This window comes from Zootermopsis nevadensis, unplaced genomic scaffold, assembly GCF_977971745.1.
Source record: "Zootermopsis nevadensis isolate Lab colony 2312 unplaced genomic scaffold, Znev_1.0 Znev_ptg000030l, whole genome shotgun sequence".
NCBI classification, from domain to species: domain Eukaryota; kingdom Metazoa; phylum Arthropoda; class Insecta; order Blattodea; family Termopsidae; genus Zootermopsis; species Zootermopsis nevadensis.
The window spans coordinates 12,163,658-12,182,257 of NW_028259162.1; the positions used below are offsets into that span (position 1 = coordinate 12,163,658).

The 18,600-nt window shown below is 36.3% G+C and overlaps 1 protein-coding gene and 1 long non-coding RNA gene across 11 annotated transcripts in view; one reads left to right on the forward strand and one right to left on the reverse strand.

Moving 5' to 3' along the window:
• Positions 1 to 8,018, forward strand: part of LOC147872135 (uncharacterized) — a 32,301-nt gene extending 24,283 nt beyond the window's left edge. Inside the window, exon 2 of the long non-coding RNA XR_015537783.1 lies at positions 7,829 to 8,018. This is a non-coding gene — a long non-coding RNA (uncharacterized LOC147872135). The remainder of the gene's footprint in view (positions 1 to 7,828) is intronic.
• Positions 1,623 to 18,600, reverse strand: part of Doa (CDC like kinase darkener of apricot) — a 77,957-nt gene continuing 60,979 nt past the window's right edge. For 9 of the 10 annotated variants that reach the window (XM_022084052.2, XM_087358439.1, XM_087358440.1 and 6 more), the window contains 8 exons: positions 13,685 to 13,798; positions 11,400 to 11,490; positions 10,099 to 10,269; positions 9,867 to 9,996; positions 7,874 to 8,018; positions 7,337 to 7,442; positions 6,479 to 6,681; positions 1,623 to 2,285 (listed from right to left, as the gene is read on the reverse strand). In XM_022084052.2, the coding sequence (XP_021939744.1) occupies positions 2,177 to 2,285; positions 6,479 to 6,681; positions 7,337 to 7,442; positions 7,874 to 8,018; positions 9,867 to 9,996; positions 10,099 to 10,269; positions 11,400 to 11,490; positions 13,685 to 13,798 (1,069 nt within the window). In that variant the 3' untranslated portion in view covers positions 1,623 to 2,176. Of the gene's footprint in view, positions 2,286 to 6,458; positions 6,682 to 7,336; positions 7,443 to 7,873; positions 8,019 to 9,866; positions 9,997 to 10,098; positions 10,270 to 11,399; positions 11,491 to 13,684; positions 13,799 to 18,600 lie in introns of all 10 variants that reach the window. The other variant, XM_022084051.2, reaches the window with a different exon arrangement.

Here is an 18,600-nt window from a genome sequence, read left to right on the forward strand (position 1 = left end):
AATACTGATTATTCAGTGTTTATCATAAAATAATATATATTTTTTAAATTTCACGTACCCCCTAAGATGTGTAAGATTTGAGGTTTTCACAGCGGTGAGTATGAAGATTTCCGTCTTCTGGGTTGTTGCGCTGTGTAGTCTGGTCGATGTTAACCAACGTTTCAGAGGTCATACTGCCTCCGTCATCAGGTTGAACACCACTGAGTTAGTTCACTTATCTTTACATTAGTTCATGTATTTGCGACTACCTTCACAACAGATGGCGCGGCAATTCACTTATCTTTACGTTAATTCATGTCTTTGCTAATAGAGGGCGCAGCAGGTCACCTAGCTTTGAGTTTTTCGATGTTTCTACTCGGCTTGTAGGATACCCAAGGAGGTTGACGGGTCAGAAAATTTTCGCGGGCACATTAGTTTATACCTTCCTAACAGATGGCGCGACAGTTCACTTATCTTTACGTTAGTTCATGTCTTTACCAATAGAACGCGTAGCAGGACGCCTAGATTTGTGTTTTCGATGTTTCTATCCGGGTTATAGGATACCCAAGGAGGTAAACGGGTTAGAAAATGTTCGCGGGCCGCCATTAGTTTATACCTTAACAGATTGCGCGGTAACTCACTTATCTTTACATTAGTTCATGTGCGTTACGTAACATCATTTCCTATAAGCCAGTGCTTCCCAAACCTGGGTAAAGTACCCAAAAAGGGGTTTTCCTTTGGGTAACGACACACCTCGCAATACACATTAAAATTTACAATAAAGGTGTAGAAGTACTCTGAAGAAAGCGATCAGTCATTGTGCACCGATCCTCTAAAACAGTCAAACAAGTATTTATTTGCTCCCAATTTTGCAGAACTAGAAAATAAGATGGAGCAGTTTCATTATACTCATTAGCTAGGACCTGGGTGAAGAAATATTCATGGCAAATAATTACCAAATTTTTTGTGGCTGCTAAAATGTTTAGAGATGTTTAAAATAAAGATACTGCATCAAACATATTGTTTGCTTCCTATTTTTTACTGATCTCTCTTCACTTGTCATGTTTTTTCTGTGCGGTTAGTGTTTTACCTACATTGGGCAAAAAGGACTTCTGATAAGTAGTTTTGGGTAATGAAAGAAAAAGTTTGGGAAGCAGTGCTGCAAGCACTAGACAACACCTACAAGCTTTGTGGCTGTGGTAACACTTCAAACCACCAGAAACCTACTTGCGGTGCGATGGTAGTCAGCTAATGGCATCTTTTAAACTCATTTCAATATGGGCCATTATTCAACATTTAACTTCAATACAAGACAGCTAACTCCTGGGTTGCTGAGACATGGCCTGGTAGGTACAGACGTTTCAGAAGTGCTTACTGCATCCAAGTCGATAAGTAACGGTACATACCCGACAAGGGCAAAGATATGAACTTGCTTGTTCTATTATCAGATGTCACTGCTTGACATTCAATCATTCAAACATACACAAAAAACTGACGCTATCCATATATTTTTTAAGATCCTTCTCAGGCAAATGCCAATCTCACCAAATGACTCTCCATTTGGGTGTTGGTACAGGGATGAAAGGGGAGAGAGAACTCCTTTTTTTCAAAAGATCTTTATTATGGTAATGAACTCAGTTAACTGTGGGTTGGTAATGCCAATGTGACTTCCATTTTCTTTTAAATACATACATTTAATGTGAAAAGTGAGCCATCAACCAACAAAGTTTGGAACTGTATATGTGAAAGTGTTCATATTACTATTTACATAAAAAACACTCAATGTGATATATATGTTATGTATAAGTCAATAAGAGCATTACTTTTACAATGCTCTTACGTTTGTACCGTCTTCTGGCCAAACCTGCTTAAATAAGAAGTTCAACTATCAAGACAGATGTACCACAGAACCTCACATCAATAATGTTCCTCAACTGACTTTCACTTTATACACACACATTTAAAGTCACTCTCAACTGAAGTAACACAACATTCACTCTCACATACGAAGTAACAATTGGTACGAATTCGCTTAGTTTAACGTAACAGCATGACTCATCCGAACTTTCCAAACTGTTCTGTGCCAGTCCTGTACTGCCACATTCTACAAGACCAAAAGATCGTTCTAGTTTCCTACAGCAAAACGTAACGTTGTAGACAAAAAAATGACTGACATTATTACTGTACATCTTTGCTGTCATTCTCTTGGGTAGATACCAGGCTTAGATGGTGCCTGTAGCACAGAGCAATTGGAAATAGAATTTGAAGCTCTGCATGGCCTTGTCTCAGTCTTCACAAATGATGGTCTGTAAGGAAAGAAATTCTAAAGTCAGAACAAAATCTCATGGATTTGAGGTATAGAGTTTTCAGTGTAATGGCTGCATCCAAATGTCAAACACAAAAATGCGTACTTTAACCCTTGATGGCACTCAGAGGTTCAACATGTTCATAGGAGCACACCCATGTTCCTACTCTTATGTTTTCAAATAAAATGTCACTGAATGACAAGCGACAACGTACAAGAACAGATTTCTCATGATCCAGCAACCGGCGCTCACACTTCCAGTACAGTGTACATACAATGCAGATTTGTAATAAGGTTAAGATATCAGTTTTATAAAGAGATTTGCCAATATTTGGATCTGAAAAGGTGCATAAACAGTAAAATCTTGTATTTCCATTCCCAGAAGGTATATTTTTCATACAATTTACATTTTTTTAATCCAATTTATTTTCTCGCCATTTCAATAGTTTCTGTTCCTGCAAAATATGCCATGTCATTTCATCTAATTTCCCATGTTTCATGGAATTTTGTTGACTTGTCAACTTTTCTTTTTAACTGCTGGTTACTCTTAAGATGGCTACTACTGTTATAATTACTCAATATTTTAGCTGAGAAAGGAAAACCACTTCCTTTGAAGAAAAACTAAACATACTACAAGTCGTGACAAATATGTGGTGACTCATATTTCCTTGGTAAAACAATTTGGATTATCAGAATTGACTCTAAATATAACGATAAAAAAATACACACCAGTGTAACAAATATCAGATTAGTTTTTGATGTACTTACATCGATCTTACTATGCATTAAATTTAATAGTGTTCAATGAATGATTCTACGCCTTGTAATATGATTACTTCCTATTCATTGTCAATATAACTATAGCCCAAACTGTAGGAAGATGTAACCAAGTCAAAAATACTTTGTGTCTGATGTTTGACCTGACTTGGACTAAAGGAAGAAGGACTGGATTATATGTATTTATTGTGTTAACAGTTGTAGAAGACTTCTGCAAAGGAAAAGCTTGGGATCAAGTTATGCAACATATCATACATTCAAGAGACAGAAGTTATGACCCCGAATTACACGCTACGGAGGGAGAAACAGAACAAAACTAAGGAATAACTATGGAACCAGATTAAGCTAACTTATTCCATCTTTTGGCTAAAACTTATAATACAGTGTCCATCTCCAAATAAAATAATTTATTATACATGTGAAATGTCCATGTCTGAGTGGTGCCTACCAGAATCCAGAGTATTGTTTTTCTCAGGCCCACTCTGTGGTGGCCAGCCTATTGCATACAATTTTAATATAATTAATATTACTTTAGCCATTACACAAATGCAGCTATTACACAAGTAAACACACATGCATTATTTTAATGGAAAAAAGTTCCAAAGTTACATACCTTCATATTCAATATAATTGTAAAACATCCAGTAAAATACCATTACAACGTTCTATATATTAATGGTCTTTCAGAAAAATCTTTTAGAGTACCTCCAATGGTTTATAAAACCACCGTGTACTAACAGTAATCCATGAATATTTTAAGCAAATCCTACATTTAAAAACATGTAATGTTATTTTGTCCTCACTATGAAATATGACAAAGAATTTTTCAGCAAATTACCTCTGAAATATGCAGTTTAAAACTTCATAAATCCAATACTGACATTACTAAAACATACTGAATTAGGATACAAGAGAATCATTTTTCTGATTTTCACTACACTCAATAATAAGTTAATCAAATCAAATATTTTCTTTTTGTTATTTGTCACACACCAACCACGTTAAAAAATTCCAAAAGTTACACATTCATGTTTTATGATATGCACCATTTACTGTTTACTTTCTACATACTGAACCAATACTGATCAAAACAAAATTAACCCCAAAACAATTACTTAGCACCAGTGACAAATATCGCCGACATCCAGCACTTTCTGAGAGAAAACAGGACAGACTGAACCTTCATATCATGAAGAGCAGAATTGGTAAGGATATAAATTACAATATAGCAAGTCTCAGGTTATTAGAAATCTTGGATCATTTCATTTTTGAAATCTACAGACTGGCAGAAACTTCTGAATTTTAAAACAGGAAATAGCATTGTCATGTAAGTTTTGGATTACTCTGAATAAACGGGTCGCTCATACACACTTGGATTTATGAGTTCCACTGCATATTTTTTGATTTACTATATAAAAGTAGTGCATAAAACTTAGATAAAATAGTTTAATATCTTGAACTTAAATACTGACTGTCTAATATAATCACGTATCAAATATAAGCTGGGCATTTAATGGGTACACGAAATTTCTGAGAATTACAAAAATGTTACTGCAAGTCGATAAAAAAGAAAACTTTAGTACCAGAAAGACAGATTATCGTATTTACTTGTGAATTTATTTTGTGGTAATTTGATGATTATATCTACCCTAGGCATTTCATAAACTTTTTATTACCAGCTTTTCCTTCAATTTATTTTCTCCTGTGTGACATTGTTACCATTTCCATCTGCATCAATCTGAAATACTCTTTACCAACGAATGCCACATCTAGGTGTTATCACTCCTGCTTCATCTCACAGAGATCCTATTTTCAAATCTTGGCCCAGAGACCAAGTACCCTGACTATAAATTTTCACGGCAAATGCAGGGATAGTACCTTAAATTAAGTTGCAACTACTTCCTTCCATGTCCTTTCCAATGAATTGTTTACTGATCTGATAATTTCATGGTATACATTTTGAGAGCTACCAACAGCATTGTTTAAAAAAGAGGAGAATTTCTAAATGTTTCTCATAAAATGCCACTGTTAACAGTAGATTCTGAACTGTTTAGTCACATTGTTACTATTCACACATGTCGTTAAAGAAATAATTAACGTTAGGATTTACAGCTGAAAGAAAGGATGACTTGGATATATTAGGTGAGTCGGTTTAAGAGGAACTCTTCAAATCATTAAAATTCTAATAGTAGAAACTACATAAAATGCCTTACATGTATTTTTATTAAGGGGGCCTTGTGATTGGATCTGCTGCCACTGAACAAACATACCAATGAACTCCATTCTGAATAGGAACCCCATTTCTCTAGACCTTTGTTGTGGTCCCTCTATTGCCCTCTTTAAACAAGTCCATTACATTAGAAGAATTATCTAAATAATGGCATTCATTTTTATATAATTGTTTCCAGCTGTTACTTGAAAAGGGTGTACTGCTTCTGAAGATCTTTATAAAGTTAAATATTTTATACAGATAACATATCCACCGAAGCACTTAACAGATGGTATTCGTGTCCAGACACCATCAAGAACTTTGATCAGTCTGGTGATCCTATAGTGAAATGTGATGCAGTACATTTTTTAAAAGCCTCAGAACAGAAATTCCCTATGTAATTTAAAAGGCATTCCCCTTGTTATCCACCACTTGCCAACATCTGTAGCAATATAAATACACCATTTAATCGATGTAAATGGCCTCATTCCAAATTCAAGCAGGTAAATAAACCTACTACTGGGAGGGACACTGATCTCAAAAGAGCAACATTACCAAGAATAAGCTGTAGAATGTAACAGATAACATCCCAAGAGTTCTGGTAGAAGAGATACAGACCCACCCCCTTTATTCTTTGCTGTTTGATCAGGGTCACAGAAAGGTAGCAAAGTCTACACAGATACGGGTACATACTGCATAACCAGAACCAGTCACATTTTCCTGACGTGGGGAAAAGGGGAATGTGAAGGTCTGGCGGATGTAAATCTAAAGAACAATATCTCAACGCAAGCCAGCAAAATATTGCCAACTATTTCTCCATATAATGGGATAAACCTGTCAGTTGGCAATGTGCTGGGTATATAATGGAGAGATTTTAAATCTACCGCCAAACCTCCTTTAATGCTGATACTGGCGATGGACAAAGTGAGGTGTTATACTGGGATTTGATTGTACTAAAGGAAACAAATGTTCATAATGCATAAGGCCTTCAACTCAGCATGTTCCAGTCCCAGTCCACTGGAAAATTACACAAGTAAATACGATACATTTTACATCTGTCAAACTTGAACGGTGAATGCTTACTGCATGCACTTTATTCCTAAATGAAGTTAACATTCTTATACAGAATGCATAAATTCATTAGTGTACTCGTCCTACCCATAATTCGAGTACCCAACTAACGCTTACTCAGCACTTGCTTCATTCACCGAGACAGGGAATGGCTGCGTTCTCGTCCCTCGTCGCTTGTGGCCCGAATGTCACCTAGCCTTTGGTGTGGTGGAATTTTGTCGAAGAACGGATGGTGCAAGGCTTCTCCCAGTGTCAGGCGTGAACTAGGTTCATACTCCAACATGCGAGCTATCAAATCAAATAACTGGTGATGGTCTTCATCATCTGTGTTTTGGTATCTCTGTAACAACAGACATTCCATTCTGTGAATTTCATGGTTATGAAGGGGCAGATAAAATGCTACTAATTACCACCGACAGACTGGATAGAATTCATAACTTTAATAACGTGTGTAATAATGCTGTCAATGTCAAAGGGCCTATAGCTTATTTTTCAACAAAGCATCAGTTTGCTCCATAAATTTAATCAAAATTAACAAGTGAATAAATAAGAAATTAATGGATTAAATGTATAAAGACACTAGTACAAAACCTACACCAGTACTGTTTGTCATCTCTCATTTGTTTTATTCTCTGCTTTTGTAATACGGAATTTCCACCTTTGATCTGTAATTTACCCCATTCTGTATTAAAAACAAAATTATAGTAAGCAATTATTATCGAACAGAACCAGACACAAGACATTTCCATCAACAGTACTTTTCACCGTCTGAACAGAACGCAAAGAGATGGACTACTAATTTTCATCTGAAACAAAATGACACCCATCAGCCCAAGAAAACAAATGGCATACTCTGGCAACTTCACCTTTTGGATTTCAGGGTGCAAAACCATTTTATGTAAGGAAAGGTTTGTGGCACATGGAAGATTTACACTAAAAATCCCAATGCAATGAAAAGTGGTTTCATATAAGCTAAACAGATTTAATGAACTTACATGCAGAGGCTTGCAATTTTCACGAACATAACGGCCAGCAGAACTCTTCTCATCCCAGTCCAACTTGCCATGGTAAAAGTACTTGGTCTTGGTTTTCCTTGCCATTCTAAGAAAAAATTAAACAGTAATGATATAGTCATATGTCAACTACATGTAGCACAGAAAGATGTAATCATCATATTTATGTATGCACAGAAGTCTCTATGGAATTCTACATTGTGTCCAGTTGCAGTCACATGTTTATCATATGTAAATGAAGTGTATGTTCAATACAGAATCTTTTCAAAGTCTTTAATTTAAACTACAACACAGCAAGAGGAAGACTATCTCAATGAATGAAAACTGATGGCTAGTTATCACTTTCTTAATTGTCTTATGTGTCAGAAAGTTGCGGTGTGTATGCCTGGAGTTTATACCTTTCCTCAGAATGCTTAATCCTCCAACATTTAAGTCATTCTCAATTTAGTCAAACTGCATTATACTTTATTTCAGTCTGAAATGCTACAGAGGTTTCAACAATACCAAACTACTATTTACCTGTATGGAATGGGACCAAGAATTCTTTCCATCATAGCAAGATGTTCTCTGTTATCATGCGTTTGGAATAACGTTATGCCAAGGTACAATTCAAATATTATGCAGCCAATTGACCAAACATCACATGGTTGTGACCATCCTAGTTCTGAAAATTGACAAGAGATGATTACTGAAGATGTAACTGTAGATCTACACATACATACAAATACACAGCACAATTTTCATAACAGAAATAAGAGAAGATGTGAAATTCAAAACTATATCAAAATAACCAATCAGCATTCCACTTGTAAAACATAATGCATTTCTTGGTAGCAGAGATGGGATGCTGTTACTCCTTATGAAAGAGTACAATCTGTTCCGTTTCCAAGAAATTGTATTTTATTTTGGAACACGTTTGCTCTAATCTAACACAAATAGCATAAGTGATTTCAAAACAAATAGGTTAGTTTCTTATGTACATTTATTGCACTAAACATTTAGAATAAATTATACAACAGCAGAAAATGGATCTGACCAACAAAAGCAAAACCCCAGTAAAAATGTGAATTATATGTGAACATTCCAGTTTCTTTTTACATATATCATAATTGCAAAATCAGCACCAAATAAATCAAGTTAACCTATATTTTACATCTTTCAGGTTAAGTGAATCCACAAATGTACACAGTGCAAAGAGCATTTAAAAAAGAAGCAAGAATTTGAAGAAAGCCAGTCACAGTTCACTGTTCTCAGATTGCCATACAGACAGAAATATACTCCTGTTACATTATTTGTAGTAAATTTATTAGCATCATATCAAAGAGCAGTATGACAAACTGGCAGAACGCAAACCATCCAAGACAAACTGCGTAGACGGGTGGGAGAAGATAAAATTAAGTTCCTGCACTGCAGCAGAGGGATTCCATCAGTAGTATGTATAAATGTACCCAGTATGAAATTTGAGAAAGATAATAACAAATGGTCCCAAAGACATAAAAATGTTTATGCAAAATAAAGAAATGTGATATCCATGCTGGGTTTGCATCACATGTCGGCCATTAGCCACTGAAACAAAACAACAATTGAGTGAAACTTTACAACACTGTTAGATGTCACTGTTCTGTGATGGAGTGAATCATAACATGCCAGTCGTCAAGGCATCACCACAGGAGAAATTACAGTACATGGAATGGTATGAACAGTTTAAGGAGACAAAAGGCACAGTTGTCCATGCAGATAAAGTGTGGAACTTATTTGAGAAGTGTTTGATCATAGCCTGGCCAAGCACACATGAGTAGAAGCCCATTGGCTGTACATGTTTCAGTCAACAGTGCATAAGCTTTTGTGCACAAGTTGCAACTCGATTTTTATATAAGTATTTAACTTTCTTACCTGCAGTACCTACTATCATACATAGACAAGGAAATGTCTAAGGCAATGGTCATAAGAGTTTAGATTTCTCCCTTTCTTCAAATCTCATTACATGAAAAGTCATATTTTTAAACACCTTCAATCAAGGGGGAAAAATGTATACTAAATAAACTCGGTGACTTATGTATCTCAGTATTGTACACATATGCACACTGATTACCTGATTATCAGGCATTCAACCTGTTTTAATACCATAATCTTATGACATACAATGAACTAAACATAATTCATAGAAATTAAATACAAAATCTAAGTGTAGAGAACACAGAGAGCTGCACAATTACAGAACACTAAGTAAATGAGAAAAGAATACTATAGAATGTCCATCACTTGTCTTAAAGCTAAGGAATCTGAAGCGAAACACACTAATAGTTTCTTAAACAGTTCTAAATTTAGTTTGCTATGGCTGCTATTCAAGTTAATTTGTTCAACTATGGTAATTAAAGCTTTATAATTGTTATGTGTAACAAAGGCTTTCTTATCTTGACAAATATACATCTCCTCACTCTGTAAGTTATCACAATACACAACATCTAAATCATCTTACGTTAGATATCCCACTTCAACAATTTCAGCTTACCAAGAATGACTTCAGGTGCTCTGTAATGCCTCGTAGATACAATGGTGCTATGATGTTCATGGTCAAAAGTTGCACTACCAAAATCAATCAACCTTACATCTGTCCTTTTCACACGCCTGATATCTCGTTTCTGCAGACAGACGCAAAATATAGACCGTGTTACCTGAATTATGTTAACTTCTGATGTATTTACATTTAAAAATAAATTGAAAAAAAGACTGAAAAAGCTTACCTTTTTACTGTTGTAGCAAATTTCAAAGTCAGAGTCCACAAAAAGAATGTTCTCAGGTTTGAGATCAGTATGAGTTAATTTGTTATCATGAAGAAATTTTACAGAATAGCACAACTGGTACGCAACATGACGAACAGCGTCCAGTGGATACGGCTGGTAATTATTATCTTTCTGAAATATAAAACAAAAGATTATCACCATACTAGCATCACTGCTAGCATATACAAATATTTCAAACAGAAACATGGAACCCATGAAAGTTTGCTTACAGACATTCCATAAATTATAAACTTAACCTATAATTTCAGGTGTATCAACAACTCTGAAAAGCTAGAATAACACAAAAGAAAAATGAATGCCCCCTCAACATCCAAAACAATTGGAGGGAGAGGGGAGAAGCACTGGCACACTCGTGCAACCACCCACACACAAGGGGCACTAGGAAAAAATGCATGGTACTTGTGGGTTATCGGGACACATCACATTAAAAATAGGTTAGGTTATTTTAGGTTACGTTAGGTTAATGTGTGTGGATAAATGACATATACTTGAAAGTTATTATATTTTATTTCAATAAATGACAAATTATTAAATTTTATTTGTATATGCATGAGATGTTAATTGTTGTTACTACCTGTCTCCGGAGGCCAAAATTCGCTTATAGATTTTAAAATAGTTTTAACCGTGCCTCTCTGTTTTGTGTCCCGATAACCCACAAGTACCAAATACATTTTGATCAGACAATAATATGCCTTTCCAACACTGAAAATTTCACATAAATCACACCTTTCATGGGATAAAATAAAAGCAATCCATCTGAACATGAAGGAGTTCTCAAAATACTCCACCTTGAATTCAATGCCTGTCCTCCTTTCCACAAGCAAGAAATGGTTGTACGAGTCAAGCCTGGACAATAGGGTGGTCCGACTCCTTAAGCCACAGCCCCCTAAAGAGCACCCACTATTTTTTGTGCATTGTTTCTTTAGATGCAGAGAAATGAAATGCAAAGTAAGAGTGTGGCATGCACTTTTGGGATTGTTACAATTATCAATCCATTTAAAACAGGAATATGAATAACATGGTCAAAGTTTTGCATTCTTTAAAATTAATTGCTCTACATGAATTCTTCCACAACTTTAAATTGGGGGAGGAGAGGAAGAAGATAAGATGTTGATGACAAAAGAGCAATAATTTGCACCAAATTCAATCAACGCTGTGGGCTCCTATGAAGTACATTTCTATTTATGTAACTAACGGCAAACATGAACACATTTGAACATTACTGTAAATTTTCTACTTACCAGAAAGTCAAAAACACTGAGTCCCAGCATTTCAAATGCAATACACATATGGCCATGGTAGTCGAACCAGTCAAGCATTTTAACACAAAGGCTGAAAAGATACAAGATGCCATGAAAGTAAAATACAACTGACACAAACTGAAAGACAATGATACAGTTTCTGCAAATCTATACTTTCCCGGAGCACGTAATAAGGTATTTTCTTTCTCCCTTTCGTTTACGCTTTGGAGTATGGAAGTAAACCACAGATTTAGCATGGAAACTGTGCCATATCTTAAGAAAAACTGTACTTAGAACTCCACCAACTGCTTGTGAGTTTGCTCTAGATAATGGCGTCAAGTACCAAAGGAACCTCTAAATCATTCATAACTGTCACAATCCAAAATGTGGTGTTGGTGAAGAGACACACACACACTACCAGAGCACAAGAGTTTACGAATACCAAAAGACAATTCACGTAATCTGCCTTCCCCTCCTACTTTCTTTTCACTCACACACTACCTGCTCCTTTGCTTTCTTCTCCTTTCATCACAACATACTTTCACCTTGCCTCCGCCTGCCTATGTTCCTTACAGAACCTTCCCAGAGTTTCTGATTTCAGGGCACCTCATTCAACCCTTTTCCTTCTACAAAGGCATTTACAAAAATGAGCACCCAGGCATGGAAGAAATTAGTGTCAAGTGCCTTTAGCCAGGAAATCACATTGTCACCACCAACTGCAAATCAATTACCAGTAAGGCTCGACCAGTAAGAACAAAGGGAAATAACATGGTGTGAGGACTGCACAGCAGGTGATCCAGAACCTCCCACTCATGCCCTTTGTTAGCTTCCTGTCTGGAACTTTTTGTATCGCTATTGGAAATGCGTGACACACTCCCTCCACTATTTTTTTCTTCTTCCCACTGGGTCAACAGCTCCTGCTACCAACCTACATCACTATCTTAAATCCTGAAGATGGAGGCGCTATGTTCTTCAAAACTGTTGGTAACCACCAACAAAACTGGAGGAAGTCTGAATGTTTCTGATGAAGGCACATTGTAATCTGCAGAAGTGGTATTTTGGACTTCGTCGACAACTAACTAACTAACTAGATGGCTTACCTAACCCAAAGGTTCATCACCGAATTAACCAAGGCCCTGCACCGGACCCTGTCCTGGGAAAACAAAATTCAGTCTCCTTCAACTCCTATCTCCCACAGATCCCGCCTGACATTATCCTCTCATCTACGTCTAGGTCTCCCCAGCAGTCTCTTTCCCTCAGGTTTCCCAACCAGTACCCGGTGCACACCTCTTGTCCCTTCCATGCGCGCTACATGCCCCGCCCATCTCATTCTTCTCGACTTAATCACCCTGACAATATTGGGGGAGTAGTACAGATTTTTAAGCTCATCATTATGCAGTTTTCTCCATGCCCCATCGTCTTCTCTCCTAGGCCCAAATATCCTCCTCAACACCCTATTCTCAAACACCTGCAATCTGTGTTCCTCCCTCTGAGTGAGAGACCATGTTTCGCACCCATACAAAATAACAGGCAAAATTATTATTTTGTATACTTTAATTTTCAGGTCCTTAGAAATCAGATGGGAAGACAAAATAATCTGAACAGAGAAGTAGCAAGCATTTCCGGAATTTAGTCTCCTCCTAACTTCGTCATGACTATCATTTTGATTTGTTATTGTTGTTCCCAAATATTTGAACTTTGTAACACATGGTCATCCTGGTCCGAGGCTTGGTTAATGTGTTCATAACAATGCTTTTTTTAAAGGTGAAGGTCATTAGCCTTACGCCCAACCCCCAACCTGGAGGACCAGGGTATCACTCTTAGTCTGGCGCATCGCCTTAGACCTGTCCGGCTTGGGTGACCCTACCACGAGCTGAAGCTCTGGCCGGCATATCCCTGAGGGTCATTTGAGCATGCAAGCCTCCTATAACTCTTTTTTCATATTACGCCTACAAAACTGCTCTTAAATGGTAATTAGAACCAAACAGTTAAGCTAGAAACCACACATCAATACTGGGCTAGGGCTTGAGGGTATATCAAGTTAAACAAAGCAATTATTTCAACCAGAATCACAACTACAATAAAATTGTAGCTGACATTTTTCTGGGGGTTACTATATTGGAACACAAGTGAAAGAAATTAAACAATGAGACAGTTGGCTCTGGCAGATATTAAATGATGACATTTTTAAGTGAAGGAGTATTACTTCGTGATAACGCTATATATTCAATTGAAGTAATAACATTATGACACACAATAAGCTTAATATTTATCATATTACTTACTGCCTACTGTCAGGATCTTTCTCTGCAATTTTCTCCAGGGCATTGATCTCCAACTTGGCTGCTTCCCGATATTTCTCAACATTCTTGATAATTTTAAGTGCCATCACATGATCTCTGCAATATCAACAGCGTAAATATTATGAATGAATGTGAAGAGCTTCCTGATAAATTGTCATATGATGGACAGAAACAGTAACAAATGACCTGGAGGGTGAGGAGGTCATACAAAGAATTGTACAATTTATGTTCGAAGTACAAGTCACTTGCACATAAAAATATACTTCACTGTCCAGACACGTGGCTGGTCTACTGTTTAAGTCATTATGAAACGTCAATACTTTTAAACACTAATGCAATGTTATAAATCATACAAAACCAGCTCTAGCATGTCTGGCAGACTTAAGATTGTTTGAGCACTACATAAAATCAACTGAGCAGCAGTTGTATGTCAGCGAACCATTTTCACAGAATGAACAAACCAGTCAATTTTTTTAACCCAGAACAGATTAATGTAACACTGCACTTCTGATTATAACTGTATGGAGAGAGAGAGAGAAAACAAACCGTAAAACACAACTGAATAATGTATAACAACAAATTTCAGTTAAATGAACAGGTACCGAGTTCTAGGGCAGAAATGCATCTGCACAACAATGCATTTTATTCTGTAAACAAATACTCAACTAGGAGTCAAAAATATAGCCAGCATCTTTGTGCGTTCACCTTGGAATATGAAGTTCCTGGGCCATGTTACTGTTAACTCCAGTATATATCATATGAAATTGCCATGCACAAAAAAATCAAGCATGTAACAGGTATATTTAAGCTTGGTCCATCACTGAATATTAACCAAATTATAAATTTATATGCATTTTATATATCATCTGTTGTTTTTCATGAAAGCTGTATATTTTTCAAAGTTCTATTACCATACAAAAAAGTAATTTTAGAACTCCCTATAGTAAGTGACATTAGTGTTGTTCCCAAGTCAAAAAGTTTCCAGGAAATTAAAATGAAGTGCAGCCTTCAACAGCATACATTCATAACCGACTTCATGGTTCAAAATTTGGAATGGGGAGACAAAATTTTGCAGACATGATGATCCATGAGAACATACAATATACAAAAGATTATACTACTTTAAATAAGAAATAGAAAATACATGAAAACATATAGAAAGCACATTCCTGTCCACACCCGAGATTATTATGCAAAAAACTAGCAAGACTCATTCTGTATTTTCATGACTGTACTCACAGATTTATGGTAGAGGCACACTATTTTTAGAAGTCATGCTTTACAAAGCACAACAGGTTCTTTAAATTTACGACAATATATGTTTAATGCTCTGATCACATTTAATCTATAGCTGAGCAAAAAGTTGTCAGTGGAACCATGGTTCCAGATAATTTGACGTAAATATGTCATACCTGCTTTACAATTGAGTAAAGTTTGATTAAGACATTGCTTATTTAACTTGAATTAATTACGCTTAAGATGGGTCTGTGGTAGATGAATGTAATGTAATATAAGGTAAGGTAATGTAAAGTAAGGTAAGGTAAGGTTACTATGTAGGTAACCATTGTTGTTTATTTGTTGATAAACAGATGACGTTTCCTAGGTAACATAACAATAAAGTTACACTTTTTCGTTTGCCAGGTAACATAACAATGAAGTTTGACGTTTCCTAGGTAACATAACAATGAAGTTACACTTTTTTGTTTCCCTTTTTCGTTACATTTTTGGCGAATGACACTGACCCTAAAGTATGGACGTATTTACGTCATAAACCAACAAGAAAAAAAAATGTTCTGGCATGTGCCATAAAATGTACAGGCATATAAACCAAATACGAAAAAGGTACATTACACAATAGAAGACATATACTGATCAAAAGAATATACAATTAACTTTCCATATGTACTGATAAAATGTATATTTGCACTTCTATATTAACAATGATAAATACTGCACCTCAGTACCCTAAGACAATTACAAGCCTTATACAGGTAGCCCTCAATTTACGCCGGGGCTGCGTTCCTGGACAAACCGGTGTAAATTGAAACTCCTTTATAATGTAAATTAATGGGAAGTCAATGACATGTGTTCCCAGCACCCAAAGATTGACGAGTAATATAATGGCATATTTAAAGCTCTGAAATAACGTAAATAGAATAAAGGAAATTAAAAAAAAAATATTTTTATACACTTACAATCGGCAATTCGTTGGTCCCTGCGATTGACTGCGATTATTTCATGTGATTGATGTGTGCTATTATGCGATAGTTGCATTCATGTAAGACACCGACCTATAGAAAATCGCATAGTAAAAATAACCCCGGCACCTCTGCAGAGATTAAATTAGTCCTTTGAAAGTTTAAAGTGCCAGGAATGAAACTGCACAAGAGCAAACACGCATATGCAAAAGTTTGCATTTCACAAACTGCTTTAACCGATTCATCGGAACATACGTAATTGCAGAGATGACTGTATTTATAATTTTTATTCAAAATCAGTGATGTAAGAATTACAATTTAGTATAAGAATCAGTACGAGATACATTGTAAAACGTTATAAATAACAGTAAAATATATTTTTTTACTTTTTGATTTGCTGGTTTCAAAATCGGCGTTATTCTGAAACAGCGCAAATTGAGGGCTACCTGTATAGTCAAATGGATATACAATAATCACTTGCTAATGTAAAAAACTGAAATCATAATCAGGTCTGTCCACCCGATAACAGACTCTCCTAAATTCTCCCATGACACTCAAATCAAGGTCACCTTCGGTGCCAGGCTGAAGCTGTGCAGGTGCAAACACAGTGTATTCGTTCTTGAACATTATCTCACATCAAAACACTGTGCTGCTATTCGTGAAGCATTTAGCAACAAGTATCCTCTTAAGGAAGTACCAAAGAAAACAATATATCAACTGGAAACACCATTTTTTGGGCACAGAACGTGTTTGTCTGTAACAAGTGCTCACTGAGTAACAAAAATTGAAATTATGGACATACTGATTTCAAGCAGTGCATCAGCTGCAAGAATTGAATATTTCCATTACCAAAGGACTCTGTTTTAAACAGAATTCCATGTATGTGACGCTACACCTTGACGTGTACAAGTGAATGTACTCTGCACCAGTAATCTACAGAGCAAGTATGCACTGAACTGAGATAATGCACACAGCATGACGTCTAATGTTGACAGACATAAAATCTTTCCATAAAATCTTTTCCTGCATCTAACAAGATAACTTTGTGCATTTACGATTTTTGAGGGTAATTCAATTGAAATCGCTTTACTGCAACTAACTTTCAAGCCATATGCAGTTTTCCTTTCCTTTTCTGTTGAATATATATAATCCATGCACATGCATTATGGCTGCTGAAAGCATGAGCACAAATATACATCACACTAAAATGGTGCTTTGTAGAATTATATACTAAGCTAGAGAGAGATGCATGGTGTTATCTGATTACTGAAGGAGATAAATTAGCTAATATTTATTGCAGTATAAAGGCTGTATACAATATTTGATACAAGGATAGTGTCTGCAAATGAAAATAGAAGTTGCAGTATACGGGTGTTGGACAGTACTCAGGAGGCAAGCCAAGAGTAGTGAGGATGCAAAATGCCAAATTCAAGAAAATCAAATACTGTGCAACTTCAAGTTGGTGTTGGAAACAAATTTCAGTTCAATTCATATCTCTTCTGTAAGCGAGTTGGTGCGGACATATTAGGTGCCATGATGACACTGGCTGAGCCTTTCTGCCTCATTTTGTAGCCAAATGGTAAACTTCCTTGTATAAACTGTTATATTCAAAAAACAATAAATGGGTACACCACTTACAGACTAAGACCCCGCCCTCCACCCAAATTCAAGTAGCAGCAGCAGCTGGAAATATCATGTTCAATACTTCGAGACATTTAAAATGTCACCGATTTTTGCACATCTTATCCTGCAACTGCCTTATTCACAGGACCTAGCTATGTGGGACAAACATTTCATGATTCTTGAAATGTTCACTCTTTACTGATAACAAGGTACAGTATGCATCATGTACACCCGCAAACTTCACAATGTATATTCATTAACATGTAACAGTGTGATCCTGTTTTTACAGGATTTGATACTGGAGGCTGTTACACAAATTCAAGCAGCAAATTAAATTTTAGTCCACGTCAGAGTTTGCACTACCACTTTATATGAAGCCCAAAGTTTGGATGTAATTATAATTGTTCAGTACAACATTTCCAAAACTCTTGCACAGAATGACATATTCTAACCTAACAAGTTTTATAGTTTAAACATTTTAAAGGACATTATTACGTTCCCATTAATACAAGAAGACGCACTATTCACTTCAAAAACATGGAAGGCAACCTGTGATGTTTCCGTTCTTTAATTTATAAGACATATATAATATTCAGCCCCACTTAATGGTACTTGCACCATGTCGTGGTGGTGGAGCTTGAATACCTCAGTGACCCCAAGAGCTACTGGTAGGGCATCCCTAGCCAGATTGGTCGAGGGGGGAGAGGTCAGACTAAGACAGGTACCCTGGTCCTCCAGGTTGGGGGTTGGTCGCAAGGCTAACAAACTTGCACCGTAAAAAGGAAGATGTTTCGAAACCTCAATCAAAGCCTCGGACAGACAGACCTAACCAAGGACCGAATGGAAAAGGAGAATTGAGGAGGCCGTGGACCGAATACGGACCGGAGAGCCATAGAAGAAGATATAATATTCAGAAGTTGTAGCGTGTGAAATAACAAAATCTAAAGAAACACTAAGTTTACCAACATTCCATTTCTCATTACAAAACAGTTATGATTTAGTTAACCCTACATTGCATTTATGGAAAACCAGCTGCAAATCTAAAACAGTTATACTCTGTAGCCAAAATATTTGGAC